This window comes from Colossoma macropomum, unplaced genomic scaffold (assembly GCF_904425465.1).
Source record: "Colossoma macropomum unplaced genomic scaffold, Colossoma_macropomum, whole genome shotgun sequence".
In the NCBI taxonomy this organism is placed as follows: domain Eukaryota; kingdom Metazoa; phylum Chordata; class Actinopteri; order Characiformes; family Serrasalmidae; genus Colossoma; species Colossoma macropomum.
In genome coordinates, this window is record NW_023494797.1 from 13,865,808 (window position 1) to 13,890,225 (window position 24,418).

The window sequence follows — 24,418 nt, forward strand, 5'->3', positions numbered from 1 at the left end:
GCAGCTGTAGGCTTACATGTGCACTCTGACAACAAGGTGCTCAAGTTCCCACTGTTTGAGGCAGTAACACTACAGTATGAATCACTAATGAAAAACATGTCTTACTATTATATAAGATGTTGTAAATTGGCAAGCGTGTCATCTCATGGGAAAAGAATTGGAGATCCAGATTCTGGAAAATAACAATAAAGAATCAGAAACATGAAGCAAAAGTGGCTAAATTATTTTCCTGTTTATTTGTTTTCAATGTATTTAGTTTTATTCATGATTGTGTTGCTCCTGGGGCCATTTAACATAAGGTATTTGGAAAAATGGCAGCATACTGTTAGGTAAAAAAGTAAGCATTTAAGTGTGCACATTTAAGTGTGCACGTTTAAGTGTGCACTTCAGCATTCAAGTTCTGTTCAAGAATGACAATATACAGCAAATGCATGTGAAAGGGCAACATATGTCAAAAGGTGGCATCGGTTCTTAAAAGTAACAGTAAAAATAGGACTACAAAACGACACCAATCAGATGGCAGAGTAGTCAGATGCCACTATATACTACAAACACCATGAACAGACACATCATGTAGAAGTTAACTGAAGAAGCCTTTGAATTGTACAGCCCTTTTATTATCTTAATTTATTCATGTGACCAACCTGCATTTAGGTAAGAACAGCTAAGCTGATCCTCATGCTTGCGCAAGATTTATGCCTCTATGCAACTTCCCTTCCATTTCCAGCAGTAACTGGATTTGTTTCAAAGACGCAGAGTAAAAAAGCACTGTATGACTGTGACAGGACTGTCCTCATTTGGCTAACATACATCAGTAGAAATGTAAGAGCCCCCTTAAGATTAAACGATCACTTCTTTCACCCAACAATTTATTCAAGTTAAGGCAATATAAAAGAAAAATCAGGAAAAAAAAGGTTTTTCAGGACAAGCTAATAGGAAATTAGAAGGACGTAAACGTAAAATCCATCCAGCATAAAGCGTCTGAGAGCTGGGAGAGAAATATCTACTTTTTTTTTCCCAATAAATTACAATTTGACAAGATAATACAACCCAGGTCTGCGTTACAACACTTTGAGTAAGGTTTGTGACAAAGATTCCTCCGATAAACATTTTAACTGCCTAATGGGACTGAATGGTTGAATTCTCCACCTGAAAACGTCCTATATAGGACAGGGATACTAAGAAGCATGTTCTGTTCTCCCAAAGTATAAAATTTATAGGTAACAAAAACACTCTTTACATATACATAGTATTGAAAACTCAGGCAAGCACAGTTGCAAGAGAGCAAAAGCTAACTAGGGTAGATCTATTTAAATGCTGACTGAAACAAATGGAATAATGAAAAACAATACATTTCCAGAAACTGTGGAATGGTCCTCAACGATGCATTCATGAACATACATCAAAGGAAATATCCTAAGAGAGCAAGGCACATACAGGTATACAGGCATATTCCAAGTAGTGCAGAAAAGACAAATTATAGTACTGCAGGAACAGGCGTTGTGTTGTGGGCATAATGTCATATGCAAAAGTCCGTAAAGCCCTTCTCGAAGCCTCTTCTATTTGCCATAAAACTTCTTATTAAGCAGGAAAATGAGCAGGTTGACGTTTACGGTGGCTCGGTCAAAGAGTTTCATGACTGCCACTCCCTCATATTGTAACTGCAGAAGATCCTGCAATTAAAAGAACAACAAATGCATTTTACATTTGTATTGGGAAAGGAGAAGTATCTTCACAACAGCAAAAACATTTAGCAGAAAATGTTATAGGTTCATTAAATTAGCAGAAAATACAAATAAATAACACGAATGCTTGTGAAGTAAAGGATATGAGAGAAAAGTACAGCATATAAAAGAATAAATTTTAATAAACAGAATAAAATTTTACCTGGTATTCTAACATTAGCGTCTCCAAATGTACTCCCATAAACTTGGCTTTTATTTCAAACACTCCTACAACCTCAGATGGGGAGATCTCAAAATGCACATTCTTAAATCTGTGAAAAATTGGAAAAAGCAGATATGCATTAATATAATGTAAATTTTAGGGGCATCAAGACTGCTCAATAAAATATTTAGAAATCAATGTTTCAAACTTACTTTCATTATGAATCGCCAATGATTTTGCATAATGATAATGCATTATTTTTAAATCTCCTGCTAGCCTGTCTTAGACTAAGAGTCTGATGGACACAACCAATTTTATGCAGTTTTTGCAACATATTAAAAGTATTTAGGAATTTTTGAAAGGCTATGCAATTAATAACTGTTTTCAGTTAAGTCCATCTTCATTATTCGGGTTTTTTCATAAAACAGCTGATCTACGATACATCCTATGATTTTCATGGATTATTCAATTACTAATAAAGTTGATAGTAACAGCCCTAAAATATTTGAAACAAAAAAAGAAGACAATGCTGATGGAAACACACTGATTTGTCTGAAGATCCTCGATCTCGATCAGCACTCCCTTCTCATGCAGCCGCGCTGCCGTGTACTTCTGTGATGCCTGCTTGGTCTTCTTGGCCTTGTTGTCTCCAGGCTTCTTCGACACTCTGAGTAGAAAAAAAAGTCCATACACTCTGAATAAGCTCTGAATAGTTAACCCTCTAAATTACAATGACAACGACTAATCATACAGAACAATCATGCATAAAACAAGCAGATGGAATTCTCACTTACTTGCCCTTGCTGGCTAGATTGTCCATGCAGGTCTTGATGTATTGGTTGTAGTAGTCAATTTGCACATTATAGAAACTGGTCTTGGAGTTGAGGGCAGCATTGGTCTGCTGAAGCTTCACCAACTCGGCCTTCCTTCTCTGACGATACCTCCTCTGGTTTCTGATATCCTGCACAAATAAGACGAGAGTTTTCATATTTACAAAAAGTTACATTACAGCGGTGGTCATACCCAATACCTGGTTTGGCTAATCAATACTTCATTAAGTCAAGTGTGCCAATTGTGGATTTGAATACATCTATGCAATGGCTAGGAGAAATGCACTGGGGAGAAATCTGGAACCAAACACATTCTTCTGACTGCACTAGTGGGATCAAGACAAAAGTGCAAATGTACTAGTGGGGATATTGGCCATTATACACTATATGGACAAAAGTATTGGGACACCCCTCCTAATTATTGAGTTCAAGTGTTTTAGCTACCCCCATTGCTAACAGGTGGATATAATTAAGCACATAGCCATGCAGTCTCGATAGACAACACTGGCAGTATAATGTGTCATACAGATGAGTGACTTTAAACATGGCACTTTCATAGGATGCCACCTCTGCCACAGGTCAGTTTGTGAAATTTCTGTCTTGCTAGATCTGCCCCTGTCAACTGTAAGTGCTATGATTGTGAAATGGAAGCACCTACAACAGCTCAGCCACGAAGCGGGACCACGCAAACTCATAGAGTGGGACCACCGAGTGCTGAAGCGCACAGCGCCTATCCTCCGTTGAATCATTCACTGAAGAGTTGCCTCTGGAAGCAACATCAGCCAAAGAACTACACACAAGCCTAAACTCAAAATGCAAATGTCTATGGATTTAGAATGGGATGTTGAAAAAAGCTCCTGTAGGTGTAATGTGTTGGCGTCCCAATACTTTTGTCCATATAGTGTATATTACACAATAAGTACAAAAATAAATAATAAATATAAACCAGAGATTATACAACTAGAAGAATCCTGTTTCTCACTGTATATCAATCGAGTAGACCATTAAATATCTCAGCAGTAATGTTAATCTGGCATCTCCACTACGAATGCGCCTTAAATTCTACAACAAAAACACACGCCAAACACACTTGACACAGTACCTTAGCAATGTCATTGATAAGATCCTGGTATCTGTTCTCTGGATGGACTTTGCCCAGCTCTGCCAGTCTCTGGAGGTTGCTCTTGATCTTGTCCTTCTTGCCCTGCAAAGTGAGGCTGTCGTCCACCACTGGTTTGGCCTGCTTCATCTTTTCTGGGGTTTTAGCATCGCGAATGGCTCGCCGCTGCATGGCGCGCTGATACTCCACCTCCTGTAGTCCACACACAAATTCAGTCATCAATAAAAGAAGTGTCCAGCTGATTATCCTAGTTGCATACTTACATGTTCACTTTTGTTGTTTACCTGTTCTTGGGTTGCAGCAGTTTCCAGGATTTCAGAGAGTGTTTCCCCTGGCTGGAACCTGATCACATCCACAATGAGCCTCTTGGTGCTGAAAGGTGAATTATTTATTGTTACTATTGTTATAGTACACCAATGAGCAATAAAGAATGCTGACTGGTAGCGTAGCCACAGGTGTAGAGGTTAGTACATACAAACATGACATTCAGTTTCCTAGCAGTAATATTAGCTGCCTGGCTTCCTTTTGCATTAGTCAACTAACAGAAAGAAAAAAAAAAAACATTTCATACAGGTCTTGTCTCAAATATCCACATATCTGAATATCTAGGCACGTTTACAGGTGCAGTAATGGTGAAATTTGTAATTTTGGCCTGTGTGCCCTACTCAAGCTACTTTTGCTTGGTGAAGTACTATAACTCATAAGTGATGAGGCCTGTGATTTTAATTTAAATGTTCATTTCCAGAGTGAATTGCTTTCTGTAATGTGCTGCTCCCTCAGTAATAACAGTCATGCTTTAATTGAACTCCCAGTAGTATCGGGCAGTATGACAAAAAAAAAGGTATACTATATATATATATATATATATATATATATATATATATATATATATATATATACACATACATACACACACACACACACATAAATACACAAATATAAACCCTACAATCTGAAAGTATCTGCTGCACCATTTAAGGTGGAAGCAGCATTTCTAATACAAAACCACTTATTTTGGCAAATTACACAAGCGCTTTTATCCCATTTTAATTGTCCAATCAAATCCCACCTCTCTGAAAAACCAATCTAACACAAACACTGCTTTAACAGAAAGAATGAAAAGCAGAACACACTTCAGAAGAAGAGTCTTTGCATCCATTTCAGCATTGGCTTCACCAGGGACATCAAACTTGTTGGTGAGGGTGAGAGAGACCTCGGTTTTGCCCATCATCTCCTTATTAGGGTCATCAGGGGGCAGTGGATTCTCACCTGCAATTGTAGCATTGTAGCAGCTCATCCCAGCAAAGTAAATGACTCTTTAGTTACTATGTTCTGGATCTTTCCTTAGTAACTCACCTATCAGACTCTCGATGGTAGGCACCTCTCCCAAATCCTCCAGCAGCTCATGAATGGGGTCATTGTGCTCCGGAGCGATGGCATCCTGGTGATCTAGCAAGAGCTGTGAGAGATAAGGCACAGGAAAAAATATCCATTGAGTCATGAAAACAGATCACACTGGCGGGCAGGAGTGTGACTACTGTCACGTGATTCACGCACATACCGTGTGAGTATTGATGATTTCTCCGATGGAGATATAAATAACTGGCTTGGACACAGTGACCAGGTCTGAGTACTGATCCACATTAAATTTCTCCTCCAGTGACGGGACGTCACAAGCTGCCAAAAAGAAGCGTCTGTGGAGAACAAACAGGAGAATAAATTAACATAAAAAAAAATAATCAGATCTCATTTTGAATCGGATTGGCTGAGCTACATTTAAAGCCATTGTAAAATATGAAGTAAATTATGTATTACTGCAATAAGCTATTAGATTAGATTAATCTACTCTTAATAGACTACAATAATTAGTATTAGTTTCCAATTATTAATTAAAAGTATATGGGCATCAAACAGATGATGGATGTGTCAAATATTTGATGATGTATTTATCTGGAAAAGCAGAGTTTAGGTGATCCTGGGCCTCTGTGCTAGAATGAATAAAATGCAGATCATTTATTACATTTGCAAGCCTACAGACTCTTCTCTGTAATGCTGATCTAGTTAGATGTCTTTCAAATTTCTACATTTTATAAATGTTTCTGTATTGACATCAGCAGCAGAAACGTAAAAGAAAAATATCAGATATCGGCCCACCATGCCCAAATCAATGCATTTCTATCAATTACCATATTTGATGAATACTTGTGCATTTTATGATTCTATTCTGCCACTGTTTTGTAAAAGCAAAACCCACTCATGGCTTATTCCTTTAAGGCAGATCCAAAAATATGGTTATTTCTGTTTTCGGTTTTATCTACTCTTTCCTGTTAATGCAATTTCTGATTGCTGCTGTTATGTTTATCTGAACACGATCTAACAAAGCTGAAAACGGTGGGTTCTTATTCGGTGTGTTTCACAAGCTACTAACTACCATTTTCAACAAGAAAACATGTATAGAAATGTAAGGCACACATCAGTGCCATTTTGTCATTACTCTGCTTAAACAAACCAATAAGTGCTCATGGATCCGAATTCTGTACTGGAGAAGCTCACATGCTTTGATAAATACACTGTGGTACAAAGAAAGCTCTGGTTTTACACGCTGAAACTGCTAAAATAATTTTGCTGTCACCAAAGGGGACATGCATGCAGCATAACTCCTCTGGCAGTAGATTTAAACATGAGGTCTTTTTTTTTTTTATCCAGTTCATGTAGTTAACAGTAAAAAGAGAACAAACATACTGAGAGGTGATACAAAAAGAACACAAAGCCTCTACCTGAATTTCTGGTAGGAATTGGTGAGGTACTCATTAATAGGGTTGAGATGGGCGTTGTCCCCGAGGAACATCTTGTTTGAGGCAGCGTGCTGCAGCATTTTGGCGATGGAACCCAGGTTCCGACGCTGGTCAGTGGTCAGCTGACCTCCAGCTGAGAGATCGATGATATCAAAAGCATCGGGGGCCACAATGGCAGGGTTCATATAGCGGTAATATAGCAGGTTTCCAACAATCTGGAAATAGACAAAGACAATAAGACCGACTGGCAAACAAAGTTAAATTTAGTTGAAATGGAGTCTAACTGGCATTCTCAGGTGACCTATTCCAGATACATCATGGAGAGTCAGTAAGGTTCTCTTGGGTAACAAGAATGGATGTCCCAATATTCAGAGTTCACTTTACACCAAGGCAGTCTTACATGTTATGATTAAAGAAATAAAATAACCTTTATTTCCAAGGCAAATCCACGTAAAAATATTAAAGCGGCTGGTTTTAACATTTTTACATGGATTTGCCCTGAAAATAAATAGGCTGGTTTTAACATTTTTACATGGATTTGCCCTGAAAATAAAGGCCATTTTATTTCTTCAACCATAACATGTAAGAGTGCCTTGGTGTGAAATAATATACGTTATATTTTTTATTACTGTAGAAAGGATGTACACATTTGAATCAAGCAAATTCACTGGATTACCGCTTTCATTGCGTGCAGCATGTCTATCTTTCGCAACCAATGCAATATTACAATTTGCCTAGGCAAACACAAATAAGGATGTCCATTTTTAATCTGTTCCTAATAAGGTTTGCAGGGCAGAGCAGGAAACAGGAGAGAGAGCACGAAAGAGTGAGACAGGGGTGTGGCTCACCTTGTATGGGCAGGCACAGAGGAGCAGAGGCCTCCAGAGAGCAGCGAAGGCAAGGCAAAGAGGGCAGCTGGAGCCAGGAGAGAGACAGAGAGGGGCCACAAGGACAGAGACAGAGGCAGCATTGACAGGAGCCAGGAGCACCACAGCAGATTAGAAGTAGTAGCAAGTTTCCCACAAGGATTTCAATGGGGAATCCCCATTCACAATGTAACTCAGTCCACAAACAGACTTAATCTGCGTGTGGAATACCACAGAATATCGCATAGAGATTAGGTCTATTCTTGGACAGATTGCCATTAGAATAGCACACAGAAAGGAGTGTTCGAGGCCACTTTTGTGCATGCAAAACGAAAAACAGGTCTGGGCCAGGAACTGGTGATGTTTTAAGTGTCCCAGGACGTCCGTAGAAAACGAATGTGCAAAGAAATGCATTTGATTTTGTACAAGAATGTACTGATGGCACAGCCCATGATGCTTTAGGGGGCGACAAACCTTTAAAAGCTCATCTTCAGTGGCGTCAGGGAACTTTTCATGAAGTGTATCCTTCAGCACTTTGGCAATGAAACGCATCCCGTACCTGCAGATGAACATAATCAGCCCCTGTCAGACAGTCTGTCAGTGACACTGAGAGCCTGAACAAAGACACAGGTCATATAACAGGTCTGTTTGAATATTCAAATATGAACATGCCAGTGGTCATTTTCATACATTAGGGGATGATTTACAGTAGGTGACAGATAAAGGCAGACACAGAGTGTAGATGAGGGCTGCTCAAAGTGTGGCCCCTGGTATAACGTATGGCCTGTAAAGACATTTCATTTGGCCTGCCAGAAAGTTACCCTAACTCCCGCCCCCCATCCAAATAGAGAACAAACATAATTTTATGCTATATACAACTCATCACATTCTTAGTTTCCTTTAGAAATTATATAAAGCAATGTAGTAATAAAATGTGTATAAAATACATTTTAAAATTTTTATTTGGAACCTTTCTACCTTCTTTATTTGTATATTGTTTGATCTTTTCGGCCTTTGGACCATCACAAATATTGAATTTCAGCCCCCCAAGACAAAAAGCTTGGGCATCCCTGGTGCAGACAGATCTCACATATAAACGCATCCAGTCATATGTAAAAGGGCACCCCTAGTCAAGTTATACATCCTCTACAGGGAACAAACACACTTCTGTACATTTTAATGCATATTTACTTTTTTACATATTTGCTGAAATTAACATATTGGAGGAAAAAAAAGTTTGTACTATGCAAATGTTATGGCACATTTTATATTTTAGGTTTTATTTTGGCATATTTAGATGTGTTCTCTGTAGGGGTGTAAGAAAATAGTTGTGATCGATATTTTATTAACAAGCAAACGCAAAAAAAAAAGAGAAAAACACGGGAACTATGTTCAAAAAGCCCAGGACATGCCCATAGAGCTTCCCACAACAAACATAGTACAGAGTCAACAATCATCGCTAGACATCAAAGACCGGCAACACCGGCGACGACAGCATTGATGGTCAGTGGCACACCCACACAAGAGGAAAAGACATACACACCAAAGCAAAAGACATATAAACAAATGAATACTTAAATAGACAAATGAATAAACTCAGTATACTGAAATTTCCACCCTCATATCAGTTAGCAAAGATTGCTATGCTCTCATTGCCTTTAACAATTTTCTCAGTATTTGACCAGGACACAACTGCTCTTATTTTGGCCTTATTTATTCTGGCTGTCGTACAGGGGTGTAAGAAAATATTGATGCACCTGAGTACTGCGATATTGTTTTGTGATACTGAATTGATTCTCAAAACCACAGGATCAATTTTTAGGTAATAGTTCACATGCAAAGATTCATGGCAGACCATAGTTCACTTTGTGTTGTGTTTAAACCCCCGACCATCACATGGTCCTACCTACTGAGTGTGCATGCCTATACCGTTACTATAGCATAATAACTTACATTTTTAATGTTAAATCAGACTTACTTCAAGTTTACAGTATATTGTATTATCCAGCTTAATATTCCTACTTTAGGCTATCAAAATATCTTACTTATTCTTTTAATGCTGGTAACATTTTCTGATAAGGAGATGTATTCGAGGCTAAAGTCAGATACCTATTTGCCAGCTTCTTGTTTGAATTTTCCTGTTCCACCTTAAATGGTGTAGCAGTTACATCCTGGTACCTAAGGCGTTGTAATAATAACTGCTGCACCATTTAAGGTGGAACAGGAAAATTCAAACAAAAAGCTGGCAAATAGGAAGCTGACTTTAGCTTCGTGTGATTTAGCCTTCAAAATGTCCTACCTATGGTTTTATGTGGGGAGGTACCTGTATTTATGCCCTATTAGCACAGTGTGTTAGAACAAGGCTTTTGTAATATGGTGAATACAACGGAGCCTCTTTACACCAGACCCTCCCTGACGCATCATTGTGTTCAAGTTGTACAAGAAGGTAAAAGCATACTTTTTTTATCAATATAGATAAATATTAATTCCTTTGTTCAGACTGCATAAAAAGTAGTGCTATGATGTTGGATGTTACAGGGATCGTGATAAATGAATTGCAGATCGCTGTTCTGACAGCATATGAACTGAACCTTTTCTTTTCCCCAGATTTTTGGCATATAGAGGTATGTTTTTATACCATGACAGTTTTCCTGACATTACATTTTTTAAAAAATATATTAACTCATAATCGAATCCCTGAATCACGATGCGCACCGTATCGCCAGGTTCTTGCTAATACACAGACCTAGTTCTCTGAAGAGGATGTGCTAATGCATTTTACTTAGAAAATCAACAAAGCATGTCATTTGACTAGGGGTGTTCAAATGTTTGCATACAACTCTACACACACATATAAGATCAGGATGCATCTAGGAGGCGGATACTTACGGGATTTTGTCAATAGAGACTACAATGGCCGACAGGAACTTGTCCGTGACTGTACGCATGTTCTTAATGGACGCCTCCAGGCGGTTGCGAACCTCCTCATGGCTCATTGCCTGCTCTGGTGTGACGTCATAAGGCAGTTTGCTGTATGGGGCAGAAGAGGAGTCCACTTTTAAATAAAAATAAATTATCCATCTGTGTCAATGCATATTAGCTAAGAGTCCATTTTACAGATCTATGGCATGTCCATCTGCTTCATGTGACAAATTCTGATTTTGCTGCTAGCTGCATACTGTTTTTTTGTTTTTTTTTATAGTGGAGAATCCTCAGGGCCTTCAAAGGCCTAATGGAATCTGGGAACTAAAACCACATGTCTAATTTTAGTTAATGTAATATAATTATTGTGCTTGCTGCATTGTAAACTCTACAAGTATTGCAGTAATACTCTTATTTCATTGTTAAATTGGGCACAAAAGGGTTAAAATCTTGAAACGTCTAACGTCAGGATTCTCGGTAGTATCTAGGTATATACAGCCAAGTGAGCTCTCCCATTGTTAAGACCTTAGGAGCCAGACTGAAAGTCTTATATGTTAGAGTTTTTACCAACATAATTAGGAGCTGACAGATAACTGGCAAGAACTAACAGATTTACAAAGGGTTGGACCAGTTTTGTGATGGGGGGGAGGTTTCTCTAGATCTTGGACTGGAAGTCCTAGAAATGTCACTAACTGCAAATACAAGCTGTAATCAAGTTTCAGTCAGTTGTTAGAAATGGAAAGCAGCAGCTGCAGCACTATGCCAGAGCTCTTTATTGGTAAAGTCACTGTAAAAGTGCAATATGTGTCAGTAATAAACTTCAAATGAAACATGGAATGCCTTTTACAATATCTATGTTTAATCTGCTATTAGACGCTAAAAATGTTTATTGTTAGTTTCTATTGGTATGCTAGTGCCAATATAACATATCAGAAGGCCCATAGGGATGCTCTCCACTGTTATTATTTAATTACTTATACTTTTCAAATACAGAGAGAATTCTTTCTCTCAACCCTCTTTAAATCCAGGGCTATTATTTCATTATTAAACTTCAGACTCTCAGTAACTGGTAAATATTAAGGCTTAATGGGTAAAAATGTGGTCCATTTCATTTAAATCTTGTATAGTGTCATCATTAATCGCTGTCTAAAAAGATTGCCTAAATATATACGGTAAAATAATTCTAACCTGGCTTCTCCTGTTTGAGACTCCATTTGGTTCACCCAGCTCTTGTAAATGTCCACTGGGTCGGTTTTGATGTTTAGCGTCTTGTCGTCCATGATTTCTTTTACGACGGGAGCCAGAATCTGCCTCAGGGCATTCTGACCCCGAGCTCCTCTGTTGAAGCTCACCACCATCTTGATGACTGTGGGGTTTCCAGTTACAATCTCCTGGATCTGGTCCACTTTTGATCTGTTCAAACAGGGCAAACGTTAGTCGTGATCTAGTGACTCACCCCCTAATGAAAACAATAAAATTCTCATGAATTTTCCCACATGTTCAAACATAGTTACACAGCCTGTGAGCCTTACTTGATTTCCTCTTGCAGCGCTGTTTTGAAAAGTTTGAGCAGCAGGTACTCCTCACGCTGGTTGGAGGCGTAGTTGTATAACGTGAAAATCACAGAGTCCATGAACTTGGTGGACTTGTTCTGGGGCATCTGGAAGATCAGCTTGGCCAGGTAGGTGGGATTGGTCTGGGAAAAGGTTGGAAAGGTTGCGAAAGGCGTTTGCATTTCAGCTTTTCAAAAGAATAAATCTGCAACATCTGAATCATTCACAATGAGCCCATTTGGAAAATTATAGGTCATTATAGATACAATGTGTTGGCTTATTTCCTATAACTGTCACTGTCAACAACTAATCAGATTTTATTAACTAATCACTGCAGCCCCACCTGGAAGAGGTGCAACATACCTGCAACAGGTAGAAAAGGTACTGATAGGCCTCCAGCTTCTCTCTCTTCTCTTTGCTGAGAGCCTTCAATCCTCCCTTCTGCTTGTTCATCATCATAAGATTGGACAGCTCTCCCTTGTTTTTCTTGGTCAGCTTCTTGCTGTGGGAGACCACCTCCTGCAGGGTGATCTTGTTCTTCACCAGCAGGCCGATCTTGATGTCCATCAGGTTGAGGTCGTTCTCCAGCTGCTGGTTGGAACGGATGTTGGTGATCACTTCCTCTCTCAGGCGCATTAGATCTAATTCTTCCTGGAAGTCCTGGTCACTGTGGTCCAGCAGGTGCACAAATTTACGGACAACCGCCATCGGAGGATCATCCGCGTTGACTGTATAGGAAGATTTGTCATTTTAAATATTAAAAATAAATAATACTGCAGCTTGGAAGTTCATTTTTATTAAAACGTTCTCAGGAAGACCTTTAATTGCATGTATGTATGTACATCACATCCTTCACCTATATACACACATATATGTATGATAAATCCTTTGCTAACATGGCCTGATTTGCATCCAGATAATAGAATGGTACGGAAGATCATCCTTACTGAGTGTCTTGTAGTCATCCCTCGCTTTATTGGCTCGGATGAAAGCTTGAATCTTCACCACATCATCAATCTATGATTTCAAAACAAATGCAAAGAAAAACATTTCAGCTGAAACACGACTCTGCAAGGACAAATAAACAAATAAACAAATATACAAGCACTTTCTGCAAATGCAAATCTAGAATCAGTTTCTGCAAATGCAAATGTGAATATAGAAAGCATATGGCCACTGTCCAAAAAACAAACAAACAAACAAAAACACCCAAAAAAACACATCTCCTTTGTTCTATGCAACAGTTACAATGGTTTTTTAGGGCCACTGTTAAAAAAAATGAGATAAAAAGTTGTACGGCATGATATTTTGAGAATAAAGTTGTAATATTTCGAGAAAATAGTTGTACAGTATGATACTTCGAGAATAAAGTCGTAATATTTTTGAGAATAAAATCAATAATGTCAATAAACGACATTAAAGTGGGATATTACCAGGAAAAGTTGCAATATTGTGGCCAAAGCCTTTGCAAAGGAAAGGCAGCACCTCCTTGTGTTAAAATGAGGGGCAGTGAGGAGGTGGTGGAGTTATACTTTCATATTGATTTCACCCATAAAGATGTCTCTCCTGGCACATCAGCACCAGCCTGTTATTAGTATAAGAAACAGCTGAATGAAACAGAGTTTATTTAGATGAAAGAACCAGACTGACTCGAAGAAAACTGTCTGTTTGTTGAAGAAGAACTCGCAGGCAGTGGCTACTGGTAGCCTTGTAGACAGCCATGCAATTCGAGGAGGGCATGTAGTTTCACAGGAGACAATGAGAATGATAATCAAAATGACTGATCCCGAAGGAGTGGAACTCTAGCGGCTCGCGTCTTCGTCGTCGCCAGTATGGCAACCGAGATCCCGACGCGTTATGGCAGCCCCCCCCTACAATTAGCCTACTTTATTATCAAAACATCACGAGTTAATTCTTGTAATTTTACAACTGTATTCTTGAAATATTATACTGTATGACGTTTTTATCTTGAAACACTTCTCAAAGTCTACTATTTTTATTTTTTTTAACAGCGGCCCTTCAACGCCATCGTACAACAGCTGCCTTTTACACCGTGTCAGCCGTTCATGAGGACCAGATCAATAGAAATGTTCCAAAACTTCTTAAAATCTTTTGACTTTATCTTATATTAAAAGTAAATACTTTTGCCTTTTCCTGAAATGCTCTAAATAAATCATCAGGTCCTTTTTTTCAAAAGCGATAATATGCTTTTTATTACGACAAACAGGGGTATAAAAATCATAAGATTCAAACACAGATGCTGAGGGAAGAGACTCACATGGTCTTTGAAATACTGCAGCCGGTCTCTGTACTTTTTGCGAGCCTGGTGCATCCTAACCATCGACTGGATCTGAGGAAGTTAACACAAACATAAAAATGAGCTCAGTCTGTTAAAGAATAATCACACTATTATCACTCAAACGAAACATCCTTCAGTGTCTTCTGCTTCATTCAACAGTTCATGGCTACATACCTTGACAGCATCTTCAGTGTGATCTTTCAAGTACTGCTTTCTGTCTTTGAATGCCTTCCTCTCTTTGTAACCCTTCCAGTGGGCCTGCAGATCACATTGAGGCAGAAGAGAAATTACAAAGACTGTTCGTCATCAATGATTAAGGAACTTGTGAAGGAGCCAGTGGTATTATTACTAACAAAAACTGGTACAATGAAGACTAGCAGAGAAAAAAAAATGTCAAAAAATAAATAAAAACATATAAACAGTTTTCAAAAAGAGGAAAACCAACTGTCCACTGCAACAGGAATCTAGAAAGCATTATGGAGGGGAAAACAATTTGCTGTTATTGGAAGAAAACCTCTTATCTCCAAAATGGTAACTTTACAGGAGAAGGAAAAAACCTACTTGACTTTTATTGTAAGTCAATGAAATCAGCATTTTTTTCCACGTCATTTTAAGCCGTTTCTTTTGGTCCATTCATCGTGAAATTTACACACAATGTAAAGCAAAACAGGGATTTTCAAATTATGTCAAAAACATTATGTGAAAAACAACAAAAATGAAGATACAAGGTTTTCTTCCGACAGCAACGAATTGTTTTCACTGTAGGAGGGATGGTCTAGAAGATGATTCATGTAATGATTAATGTAATGACAACGCCTTTGTCTTTGGAGGTGTCTTCACCTCTCTAAGGTGTTAGCCTATGTTTTTGATAATCAGGATTAACAGTAAACAAACACTTTATTACATAGAGTATTGTATATCACTTCTTTCAGCAAAGACGGGGATATTTGAACGCTGTAGACTCAAATGTGTCAGGCAACTGTATGAAAAGAAAAGGCAGTGAAAGCCGGAAACTCAAAACTGTTTTTCATGTTATGATATTGTTTTCACAATGGAACATGAAACCTTACACTTCTGAGTCATGAAATGCCTTCCGGGTATTTTATTTACAAACGAAACATCACACCCTCCAGAAAAGGCTCCTCAGAAAATGCTGCATGTGCACACAGTGCTTTCCAAAAAACCCAGACAATTAAAAACAAAAACAGTATTTCATCACAGAACAGTAAAAGCTATAAGCTGATTTGGAATCGTGATTTTCATTTTCTGGAAAGCCGTGGATCTGCGCACCAAAACATAATTTACAGCATCTCTTTATTGAGTTATTAAGGAAAGTGTGAGGCAAGCAACCTATCTGAGCATCATTCTAGACTCTCAGTGAATGTGTTTCTATAGTGCCAATAGGTTAAAGGGTGAGACCCACCTGAATGCATTTAATGGCTGGGTCCTGGCCTTTCAGGAAGTCAAGACGCTGTTTTAGACCTCGTCTCACCAGGTAACCACGGCAACGTGCCTGTAACTTGGCAATCAGGCTCTCATTGGCCAACCACAGCTGCTCACGGTTATAGGCAGCAGTTACTCCAGAAACAACAGACTGAAAAAGACAGAGAAAGGCATGAGGTGAAGCTGAGAGATAAAGCGATTCTACAAACTGATAGCTGCACATGACAATACCCACATTTCACTCTCAGGGCTGGGCGATATCTAATAACAACTATCATGATTTTCTTGATTAAAATATACAAACAAACAGAAAAAAACAACAAAAAAAAACCCATATCTGATCTTATTCACTACATCACCACCTATCCAAATGATCACTTAAGCCAAGGGTTACACTACACGACCTTTAGCCTGATTTTAGCCCCGATTCTCAGTCTGGCCGAGTCTGTGCTTGGTTGGCTCAAGTCTGCAGATTTTTGAGTCAGTCGGAGTCGACAGTTGGAGAGAGAGTCGAGTCGTGTGTGAGGAGCGCAGGCTCAGATTTTTTTGGCCTCTCAATTGGATTTCAGACCAGTCAGATTATCGTTATATCAAAAATGTTTAATTTTTTTCGACCCCGACTCTGGAAAGCGTGATCTAGCGAAAACTGAGAGTACAAAAGAACAAAAAAGAGCAAGTAAACAAAGAAAAAAGGGCGAAGTCACTCACATGTGGAGCAAAGCTTTTTAAAGAGCTGAGTTTAAGGCACAAGCACAATCGAGTTTTTATGCATTTAAAACTAAAAAAATGCCACACTGATCACATTTTTAAACCAATGAGCCTCACTTTAAATCCATGAGACTCACTTAAACATGTTTACCTGCTGCTTATTTACTGTGTCGGTGCAAACGGCAGAGAAAACAGCAGCAGCAATGAGCAGCTCCACATTTGTTTATATAACTTGAGAGTTAGTGTGAGTTCAAATGAGCTCTTGTGAGTTCGTGTGAGTTCAGTGAATTCCGTTCGGTTGCACAACAGCTTAAAAGGTGTGTAGTGTGTGATCCCTACATGTTTAGTGTGTGATCCCCAATATTTCGGTCACCCCAAAACCAATCATATAGTGTGAGATTTCCAGTCTTTTTATAATCTGTTAAGACTTTAAAAGTCACGTAGTGAACTCAAATCTTTAGACTACTGAAAATGCTTAGAATTTTCAGTGGACAGTTTGTAGCAATTTGGGAAACTCACAGCTGAAAGAATAATAATAAAAGGGAATAAAACATTACACTGAACCATTATTTAATATGCTCTGTTAAGATGTTACAAATTAAATTATGTATAACTCTATCAATTCTATTGGCAATTATCGTCTGTCAAAGATCAGCATCAGGTTACTTATCACTGTTGATATCCAATTACATCACCTCATCACCCAGTCCTCACCTGGATTTCATCCTTGTTTAGCTGTGTGTTGTTCTGCACAAAGTCAGCAGGCTCATCCCAAGTGCCCTCTTTAGTCTTCAGGTTGTAGTAATAGTTATGACCTCCTTTCACCCAGTGCTTCATCCACTCACTGCCATTATCACCTGAGAAATGCAGGCAATGTTTATGTCCAGTGCCATCTAATCACAGTGGTCTTTCTACAGATATAGACTATAATGATGCAATGAAATGAAATCATAATTGAGACAAGACAGCCAATGAAAATCCCCAAAACAAGCCAATGGACAGCGTCATCACTGAAACCTGTATATCAGTTCTACATCCAAACTCACATTCATCAAGCACACATCTCACTCTTACCCTCGTTCTTTTTGTCCTCCTTGATCTTGGTCAGGTCTTGCTGGTAGGTCTGGGCACACTCCGGGGTCACCCCGTACAGACTGGCACCAGGAGCACGCAGGGCAGCCAGCGTCTGGGCTGAATCCCCACTGTCCACAGCCTCGTTAATGGCCTGGATTGCCTGAGAGACTGTGGGTGACCATAACAAATATATTTTTCAATATATATTCAATGTATTATTATGGTGAGACACTACAGGTCAAAAGGGAACTTTTTAAAACAGAAGATATCACAATCTTTGCCAGGTGATTATTGTAGCTGTAACTCTTACAAATATTTTTTTGTATTAGAAGTTTTACAAAAAATACCTTTAAATGCACAAATGAGATGTTATCTACTTAATAATGCATACATTTGTAAATTTTGTACATTTTTCAACACCAAAAATCTAGTCTTTAGATGAGGACAGAATTAAATGTTTATTGCATTTTGAAGAGACGTATTATAAAATATTTTTCAGGCAATTCTGTAGTATAAAATCTTATTTTTTTATATAAATCCAGCTATGAGTAATAAACTAGGGATTCCTTCTGGAATATCTTTCAGAATATGGTTAGGAATGAACAGGGAATGCAAGTATTCTGGATCCTAGAGACTGTTTGTTCTGAATGTAGAGAAAAGCTTTTTCTGCATGACTTTATTGAGATAAACATATTTGGAAAGCAGAAAACAAGCTTTTCAATGACATACGACACAATGTGGCTGTACCAAGTTAATATTTGGAAAATACTGTTAGACTCAAGTCGATGCGAATACACCAAATCTGCTGAAATACACAAATTGTTGAGATTTTGCAATTTAAGAAAATGCTTGATGAGATTTCAACCTGTAAGGTAACAGCCATACAGCATTGTGTCACGTAATGCAACCACTTTTTCAAATATTCTATACTTCAAATATTAGTAAAAATAAAAAAGGCATTAACAGATATTAAAAAAAGAAAATGATTAGTTAGAAACAACTAGTTTTAAAGCATTCTTACACTGCACTGCCTCCTCTGTGTCTTTGTTGGCCCTGAGGATGGCCTCCTGAATCTCATCCAGCCAGAGGACAGCTGATGGGTCCCGGGTCTCCTACATCAACCAAAGGAAAATACATTGTTATCTCTCTGTCTCAGGTTCAAACTGTGACTTATTAGGTCAAAATAATGACATATTTTCTCAAGATTTTGATGACAAGTCAACAAAAATGAGTTATTACTCATTAAGAAAGGACGTGATTATTTCAACAAGTACTTATTTTAAGAAAATAAACATGAATGCAAATTAGAGTGCAACATATTAGTTTACAGGAAGTCCATCAGACATCTTTTCTCTTCAAAACAAGCTAAAGTGAAAGAAAAATTCTATTTACTAAAGTAATGCTACACTGAGACCACTAGAGGGTGAACGTTCATTCCCTCTTCAAGCACATTCAGTTTATACCCATCCATAACTGCTGTCAACAAAAATGAATTTGCTGAATCAGATATCTTTGATCAAAGACATTTTCAAAGTGAAAGACAAGGCCCTGTGATACCAATAAACTCCTAAGACTGAAGACACTGAGCTGTTATTAAATTAAACTCAACTGTGCATTAGAGCCACATGATGTCAGTCTGCATGACTGCTTCTGGCAAAGCGTGCAAACAACATGGAGCGATCGATGCACCAGATAAACTCTCCCTGGACGGAAAGCGAAGAGCCATAAATAAGAAAAGACTAAACGGGCTGATGTCAGTTTAGATAAAGCATGTTTGTCTGGCTGCCGTGTTCACTGTGGCACATTTCTACCACCAGGTGGCACTCTTTCTCTCCAACAGCCGCAGCCCACATGCTGAGCGTCGTTTCCGGAGTGCGCTGCTCTGTGCTAATTGGCTGAGAGCACAGGCCCCTCTTTGTACCTCTCCCTGCTGCTGGAGCCCGACACTAAACCTGAGGGTGTGGTGCTTTTAAATACAGAGAAACGTTGTCTTCTTGGAGATTGCAACAGGTCTTCGCATAAATAAGCCTGTAATTGGCTACTCTAACTACGCATTCACGCTTAGTCTGAGGGACAATGATGGGTTATTGTACAAATAGGGCTGTAGGCAGAGATAAGATGTGTTCAATGGGCTGTAACCAAAAAAAAACTAAAAAAATAAAAAATAAGGTTATCAGCACTTCTGACTGTTAATCACAATTGAGGAAGTGAAACAGGGTGTGGTGAAACGTCCGAGATTGCGTTTCTGCCTCTCCAGGGCCTGCCACAGTATGATATCACAACAATAAAGGAACTTACTATATCCCAAAGCTAATGGTTGTAAATGTATACTTAAACGTGGCTGTAACTAGCTGGCCTGAGGTAACACAGTCTATGAACAGCATTATGACTCACTTGCGTAAATGTATATAATGTATTTAAAATAAATTGCCATTTTCATGACAAGACACTGTTAGGCACAATTAAGCCCATCACAACTATGAAAGCTGGTAATTAGCTGACAATTAACTGACAACTGAACTGTCTCTTTTGTTCATTGTATGTAACTACTAAAGTACAAGCCTTTACTCACTGCTGCCCTCTACAGGTGCTACAGCACCAAGTCAGAAGTTAGAATTTTTGTATTTTTCATTAAACTTGCGATGTGTTATTTGTATTACTTACATGAGGGGTGTCAAACTCAAATTACCTGGGGGCCATTAGACAGGTGCTCTTCCCCAAAGGGCAAGGGCCGGTTGAAAAAATCAAGGGGAAAAAAAAGACCTAAGTATCTCCATTTTTGTAATTTTTCATTTTTTGACATATTTGAAAATGCCTGTTGTCCTTTACACTGTGTGCAAATTTCATGATGAATGGACCAAAAGAAACAGCCCAAAATTGCTTGGACAAAAAGTCTGGTTCTATTAACTTACATTAAAAGTAAAATATGATTTTTCTTCTCCTGTAAAATGATCATTTTGGAGATACAAGTTTTTGTTCAAATAGCAGTGATACACTCATTTATACACATCTTAATCAATATTTATTAGCAATTCTTCTGTCATCACAAATCACAACTACTACTACTACTGCTAATAATAGATGTAGTAGCACCAGTATAAATATATAGTGTTTGATACATATTTTAGTGTTCAATTAAATCAAGCACACATATTTAACAGTACAATTCTAGAGGACTCTTATTATGAAAACATTGATGTTTCAGCGAGTCTCGTGACGTTAATCTGCGTTTTCAGTGGTTTCATCCGATAATTCTATTTTTCCTTAATTTTGACAAGCTGAAAAGAAATTAAATGAATCCATGAAGGCAAATTTAACTATCAGTCTAAATTAGAATAATAGCTAAGTTAGCTGTGGCTAAATTACAGCCATGTCCACTCAGTGTGCAGCGCTTATGCTGTGTCAGGTTTTTGTTTAAATGGTTCCTCTTGCATACAACAATTTATTCTTGCCCTTTAACAACATAAAATCAGCTTAGGCTGTTGCTTTGGGTCAGTTAGCCTATGTTAGGTATTTTTGGGTCAGATTTAAGGATGAATTATAAGTGTACGCTGGGCTGTATAAAGCTGTCTCTGGGCCAGATGTGGTCCGTGGGCTGGTAGTTTGAAACCCCTGATTTACATGCATATCATCGCTGTATAATAAGAATCTGTAAACTGGTAACTTTACAGAAGAGGGCAAAACTGCTTTTACTTTTAGTGTAACTTAATGTAAATAAATTTTATTCTAAGTAATTTGCGAAAATTTCTATTGGTCCATTCATCAAGAAATTTTCACACAATGTAAAGAGCTGCTGCTGTGCTCAAATGATGTAGACAAACAAAAACCAAAAAAAGGTTATACTTGTTTTTTTGTTTTAACCAGATGATTTGCCTCAACTGAACAGATGAACATGGACCCAGTTCACATTCTATATTGCTACATAAACATAAACTGAAAGCTAAAAACTGGTGAAAATAACTGCAGTCAGCTCAAATCATTGCAGTCAGGCAATTATAGCATAACTGTGGCAGACCTACTCACAATAATCAGACACCAGAAAAAGAAGCAATGACTTCTTATGGCATTTCTAATTTTATATTAGAATGGAGCAAGTGCCAGACGATGGTCTGCTCTCCACCTGTTCCTGCCTGACTGTCTGAGTAAATCTCTCATGTCTCCTCACTTCCACCAGCTGCACTGCACATGACTTTGCAGAAATTTTTAGAAAAAAAAAGAACCACTTCCTCTGCCACTAGCAGATTTGGAGACATCTATGTAAGCCTCACACCCAGGAATCACCACTGAGAGTGAGCTCAGGGTCTAAAAACATGCTGCTCCAGGGTGGACGGCCAGAGTTTTGCCCTTTTAAGGCAGTGATGGAGTCATTGGCCCGTTATTTCCTACTGTTGTGAAAAGCGTCGCATAAAGGAAGACTTTGTTTTCATAGCCATTTTGAGTCTAGCGTGATTCAGAAATGGGGCATGGCAACAATTAAGGCTCGAATTTCAGGAACATGTACACAAAAGATAGATATCAGAGTTGAAAGCTGATCCAGTGCTGACCATGGATGAGGCCAATGAGAGTAGAAAATATACAATAACTTAAAAAATGCATGCAAAGAATATTAGATTCTGATTTACTTACAGCCAAAAGTGAGCTGACCATTTAAACTAAATGAACTTTATGTGTTCTGATCATGCTACTGAATGTTCTGATGTTCTGATTACCACTACTGAATACATCATACATTGAGTTTTTAAAAATGATTGACCAAATATGCTGATTGGGATAGTGACTGGAAGCAAGCAGCCATCAACCTGCATCATTACATTTTTTTAAACCTTAACAAAACCCTAATATGTGGCTGCTCAATGTCATTTATTGTTAGCAATGCTGGCTTTTCCCCTCACTGAACTTACTTTAAAAAAAAAAGCACTGATAGAAAGATTAACATGTCACCCAACAGCTGACACATCACTCTTACATCTCTATACATTCAGATAAGGTGGCAACTTGATCTCTAAGGAAACGACTTCTGTTCTAAACTCTCACCTGCATGGCAGCACTTTCAATTTCACTGGAGGGGGTGGCTGAACAGTGATTTCGTGCGGAACGTGGCATGAAAAGCTACCATACTGCCCACTAACCTTTCTCACGGGGCAGCTGGCTTATGAAAATCAGTCTGGGACAATTTAGCACTGAAGTGTTTTGTTTTGTCTCACTCATGAATGACATGTTTTTGGGGCAGTTCATACAACACTGCGCCAAAAGTTAGGACACCCTCCATTTTTCCTTTTTATCTACAGCTGGAACACCCTGGGGCTATTTCACAAGAGTATTTCTCAGTAAACTGGATAACTTAAGCAGAAGTTGATGATTGCCCAATAGGAATGTTCTAAGCTCTTCTCATCCTTTCCCTGTGAGAAGACAACTCAATGCTTTGGGGGAAAGGATGTGTGGCTATCAAGAAGCCCTTCCTGAGAAAAGGAAATAGGCAAGAAAAGAAAATTGCAAATCAAACAAAGAAGCTGCTGGTGTTCTCCAGTCCAGACCTCAACATCAATGAATGTTTTTGGGATTCCTTGGACGGTGAGAAACAAAGAAATACAACTTTAAGACTGGACTTTGGAGGTTTTTACAACAAGCATGGAAAAATATCCCTGCAAACAGTGAAAAAGTTGATATTATATTTAACTGTTGAGGCTTCTGTGTAATTTGCTGTTAAATATTTGTATATATAAAAGTGATTAACTTGTACTTAATGGCAATTTTGACTAAAAGTTAAATGAATAAATGAATGAAGGGAGATTTTTGTCCATAGTCCTGTATATAGCTGAAATGAATAATACTCTGACCAAAAGGACAGTCCATTTTAGGTGATTTAGGCAGATGGGAAACGGAAAAGCAAGGCTACAACAATGAGACTACACTAGAGGCGAGGGGGCGGGGGATGAGACAGAGCATGAGACAGAGTGAGTGTTAATGATGTCATCTGGCTGAAGTCATGGGGTACTGAATCACATGAAATGCAGCGTTCAGAGACAGCAGTGCTTCAGTGCTTCAACTGCTGGGGAAACCGACCAACCACAGGGACTGTCAAACTGAAACTATAAATATCGGAGATACTGATCTCTCAATTAGATGCAAACATCATTACTTTAAGGCGGAATGCAAAACTTCTTGCTGGTAGAATGGTAGAGTGATTTCGAGGAAGGCTATAATGCATATTGTACACTGTACAACTAGAACTTTGACGAGGACATACGTGAGCTTTCTCCCTGCGAGCCTCCAGGAGTTTGTCGAAATAATGCTGAGCGATTGATGGATCCACGTCCGTTAGCTTGGCTGCAGGGTGCTGCAAAGCTTCCAGAGTCTTCTTTGGGTCTCCCTCATCCAAGGCCTCGTTGATCAGACCGATAGCAGCAATTCCTGAATGCATGAGACAGCAGTAAGTTGTTAGAAATTATCTCAGTTCAAATCTGAGCGTTATCAGCTCAAAGGCTACATTCGTTCAGCCTTCTTGCTCAATTCGGACTTTTTGCTAAGATCCAATATCACTCTTTCTTGTCGGTCCACATTCATGTTTGTTAGTGACCCATCTCTGGCATTAGTGTATGTAGATGCGCTGTGAAAGGTCCCGCATGACCATGTTTTATTGTCAAGTTAAGGCCACTGCTAAAACGCTGCCCACAGTGATGTGCGAACACATGGTATATTGTGACGTCTGTATCAGAAAAAGCACTGCTGAGGCTGGCAACTTCAGTCATATCAGTAACACTATCACTTGAAGATGCCTTCAGTAGACTAGCCTGAACTATGAATAAATCAACAAACAACAAACTAACAAAAGCAACAGCAAAAATAGCTGTAGTTCCCCTCATTACATAGCGGTATGAGAGCGAGAGGGCTACAACTGAGGAGGAGCTGGATCGTGCAGTC

At 38.7% G+C, this 24,418-nt stretch overlaps 1 protein-coding gene across 1 annotated transcript in view; it reads right to left on the minus strand.

Annotated features, from left to right (window-relative positions):
• Positions 1–209: 209 nt before the first annotated feature.
• iqgap1 (IQ motif containing GTPase activating protein 1) overlaps positions 210–24,418 on the minus strand; it is a 62,350-nt gene continuing 38,141 nt past the window's right edge. Inside the window, exons 15-37 of the mRNA XM_036584359.1 lie at positions 23,745–23,908; positions 18,519–18,609; positions 17,498–17,665; positions 17,138–17,280; positions 15,696–15,866; positions 14,447–14,530; positions 14,252–14,323; positions 12,921–12,990; positions 12,337–12,701; positions 11,953–12,116; positions 11,609–11,833; positions 10,388–10,528; positions 7,973–8,057; positions 6,615–6,847; positions 5,399–5,531; positions 5,194–5,296; positions 4,971–5,106; positions 4,122–4,209; positions 3,820–4,029; positions 2,682–2,848; positions 2,432–2,554; positions 1,888–1,996; positions 210–1,673 (exon numbers count right to left, since the gene is read on the minus strand). Of these exons, the coding sequence (XP_036440252.1) occupies positions 1,560–1,673; positions 1,888–1,996; positions 2,432–2,554; positions 2,682–2,848; positions 3,820–4,029; positions 4,122–4,209; positions 4,971–5,106; positions 5,194–5,296; positions 5,399–5,531; positions 6,615–6,847; positions 7,973–8,057; positions 10,388–10,528; positions 11,609–11,833; positions 11,953–12,116; positions 12,337–12,701; positions 12,921–12,990; positions 14,252–14,323; positions 14,447–14,530; positions 15,696–15,866; positions 17,138–17,280; positions 17,498–17,665; positions 18,519–18,609; positions 23,745–23,908 (3,359 nt within the window). The 3' untranslated portion in view covers positions 210–1,559. The remainder of the gene's footprint in view (positions 1,674–1,887; positions 1,997–2,431; positions 2,555–2,681; positions 2,849–3,819; positions 4,030–4,121; positions 4,210–4,970; positions 5,107–5,193; positions 5,297–5,398; positions 5,532–6,614; positions 6,848–7,972; positions 8,058–10,387; positions 10,529–11,608; positions 11,834–11,952; positions 12,117–12,336; positions 12,702–12,920; positions 12,991–14,251; positions 14,324–14,446; positions 14,531–15,695; positions 15,867–17,137; positions 17,281–17,497; positions 17,666–18,518; positions 18,610–23,744; positions 23,909–24,418) is intronic.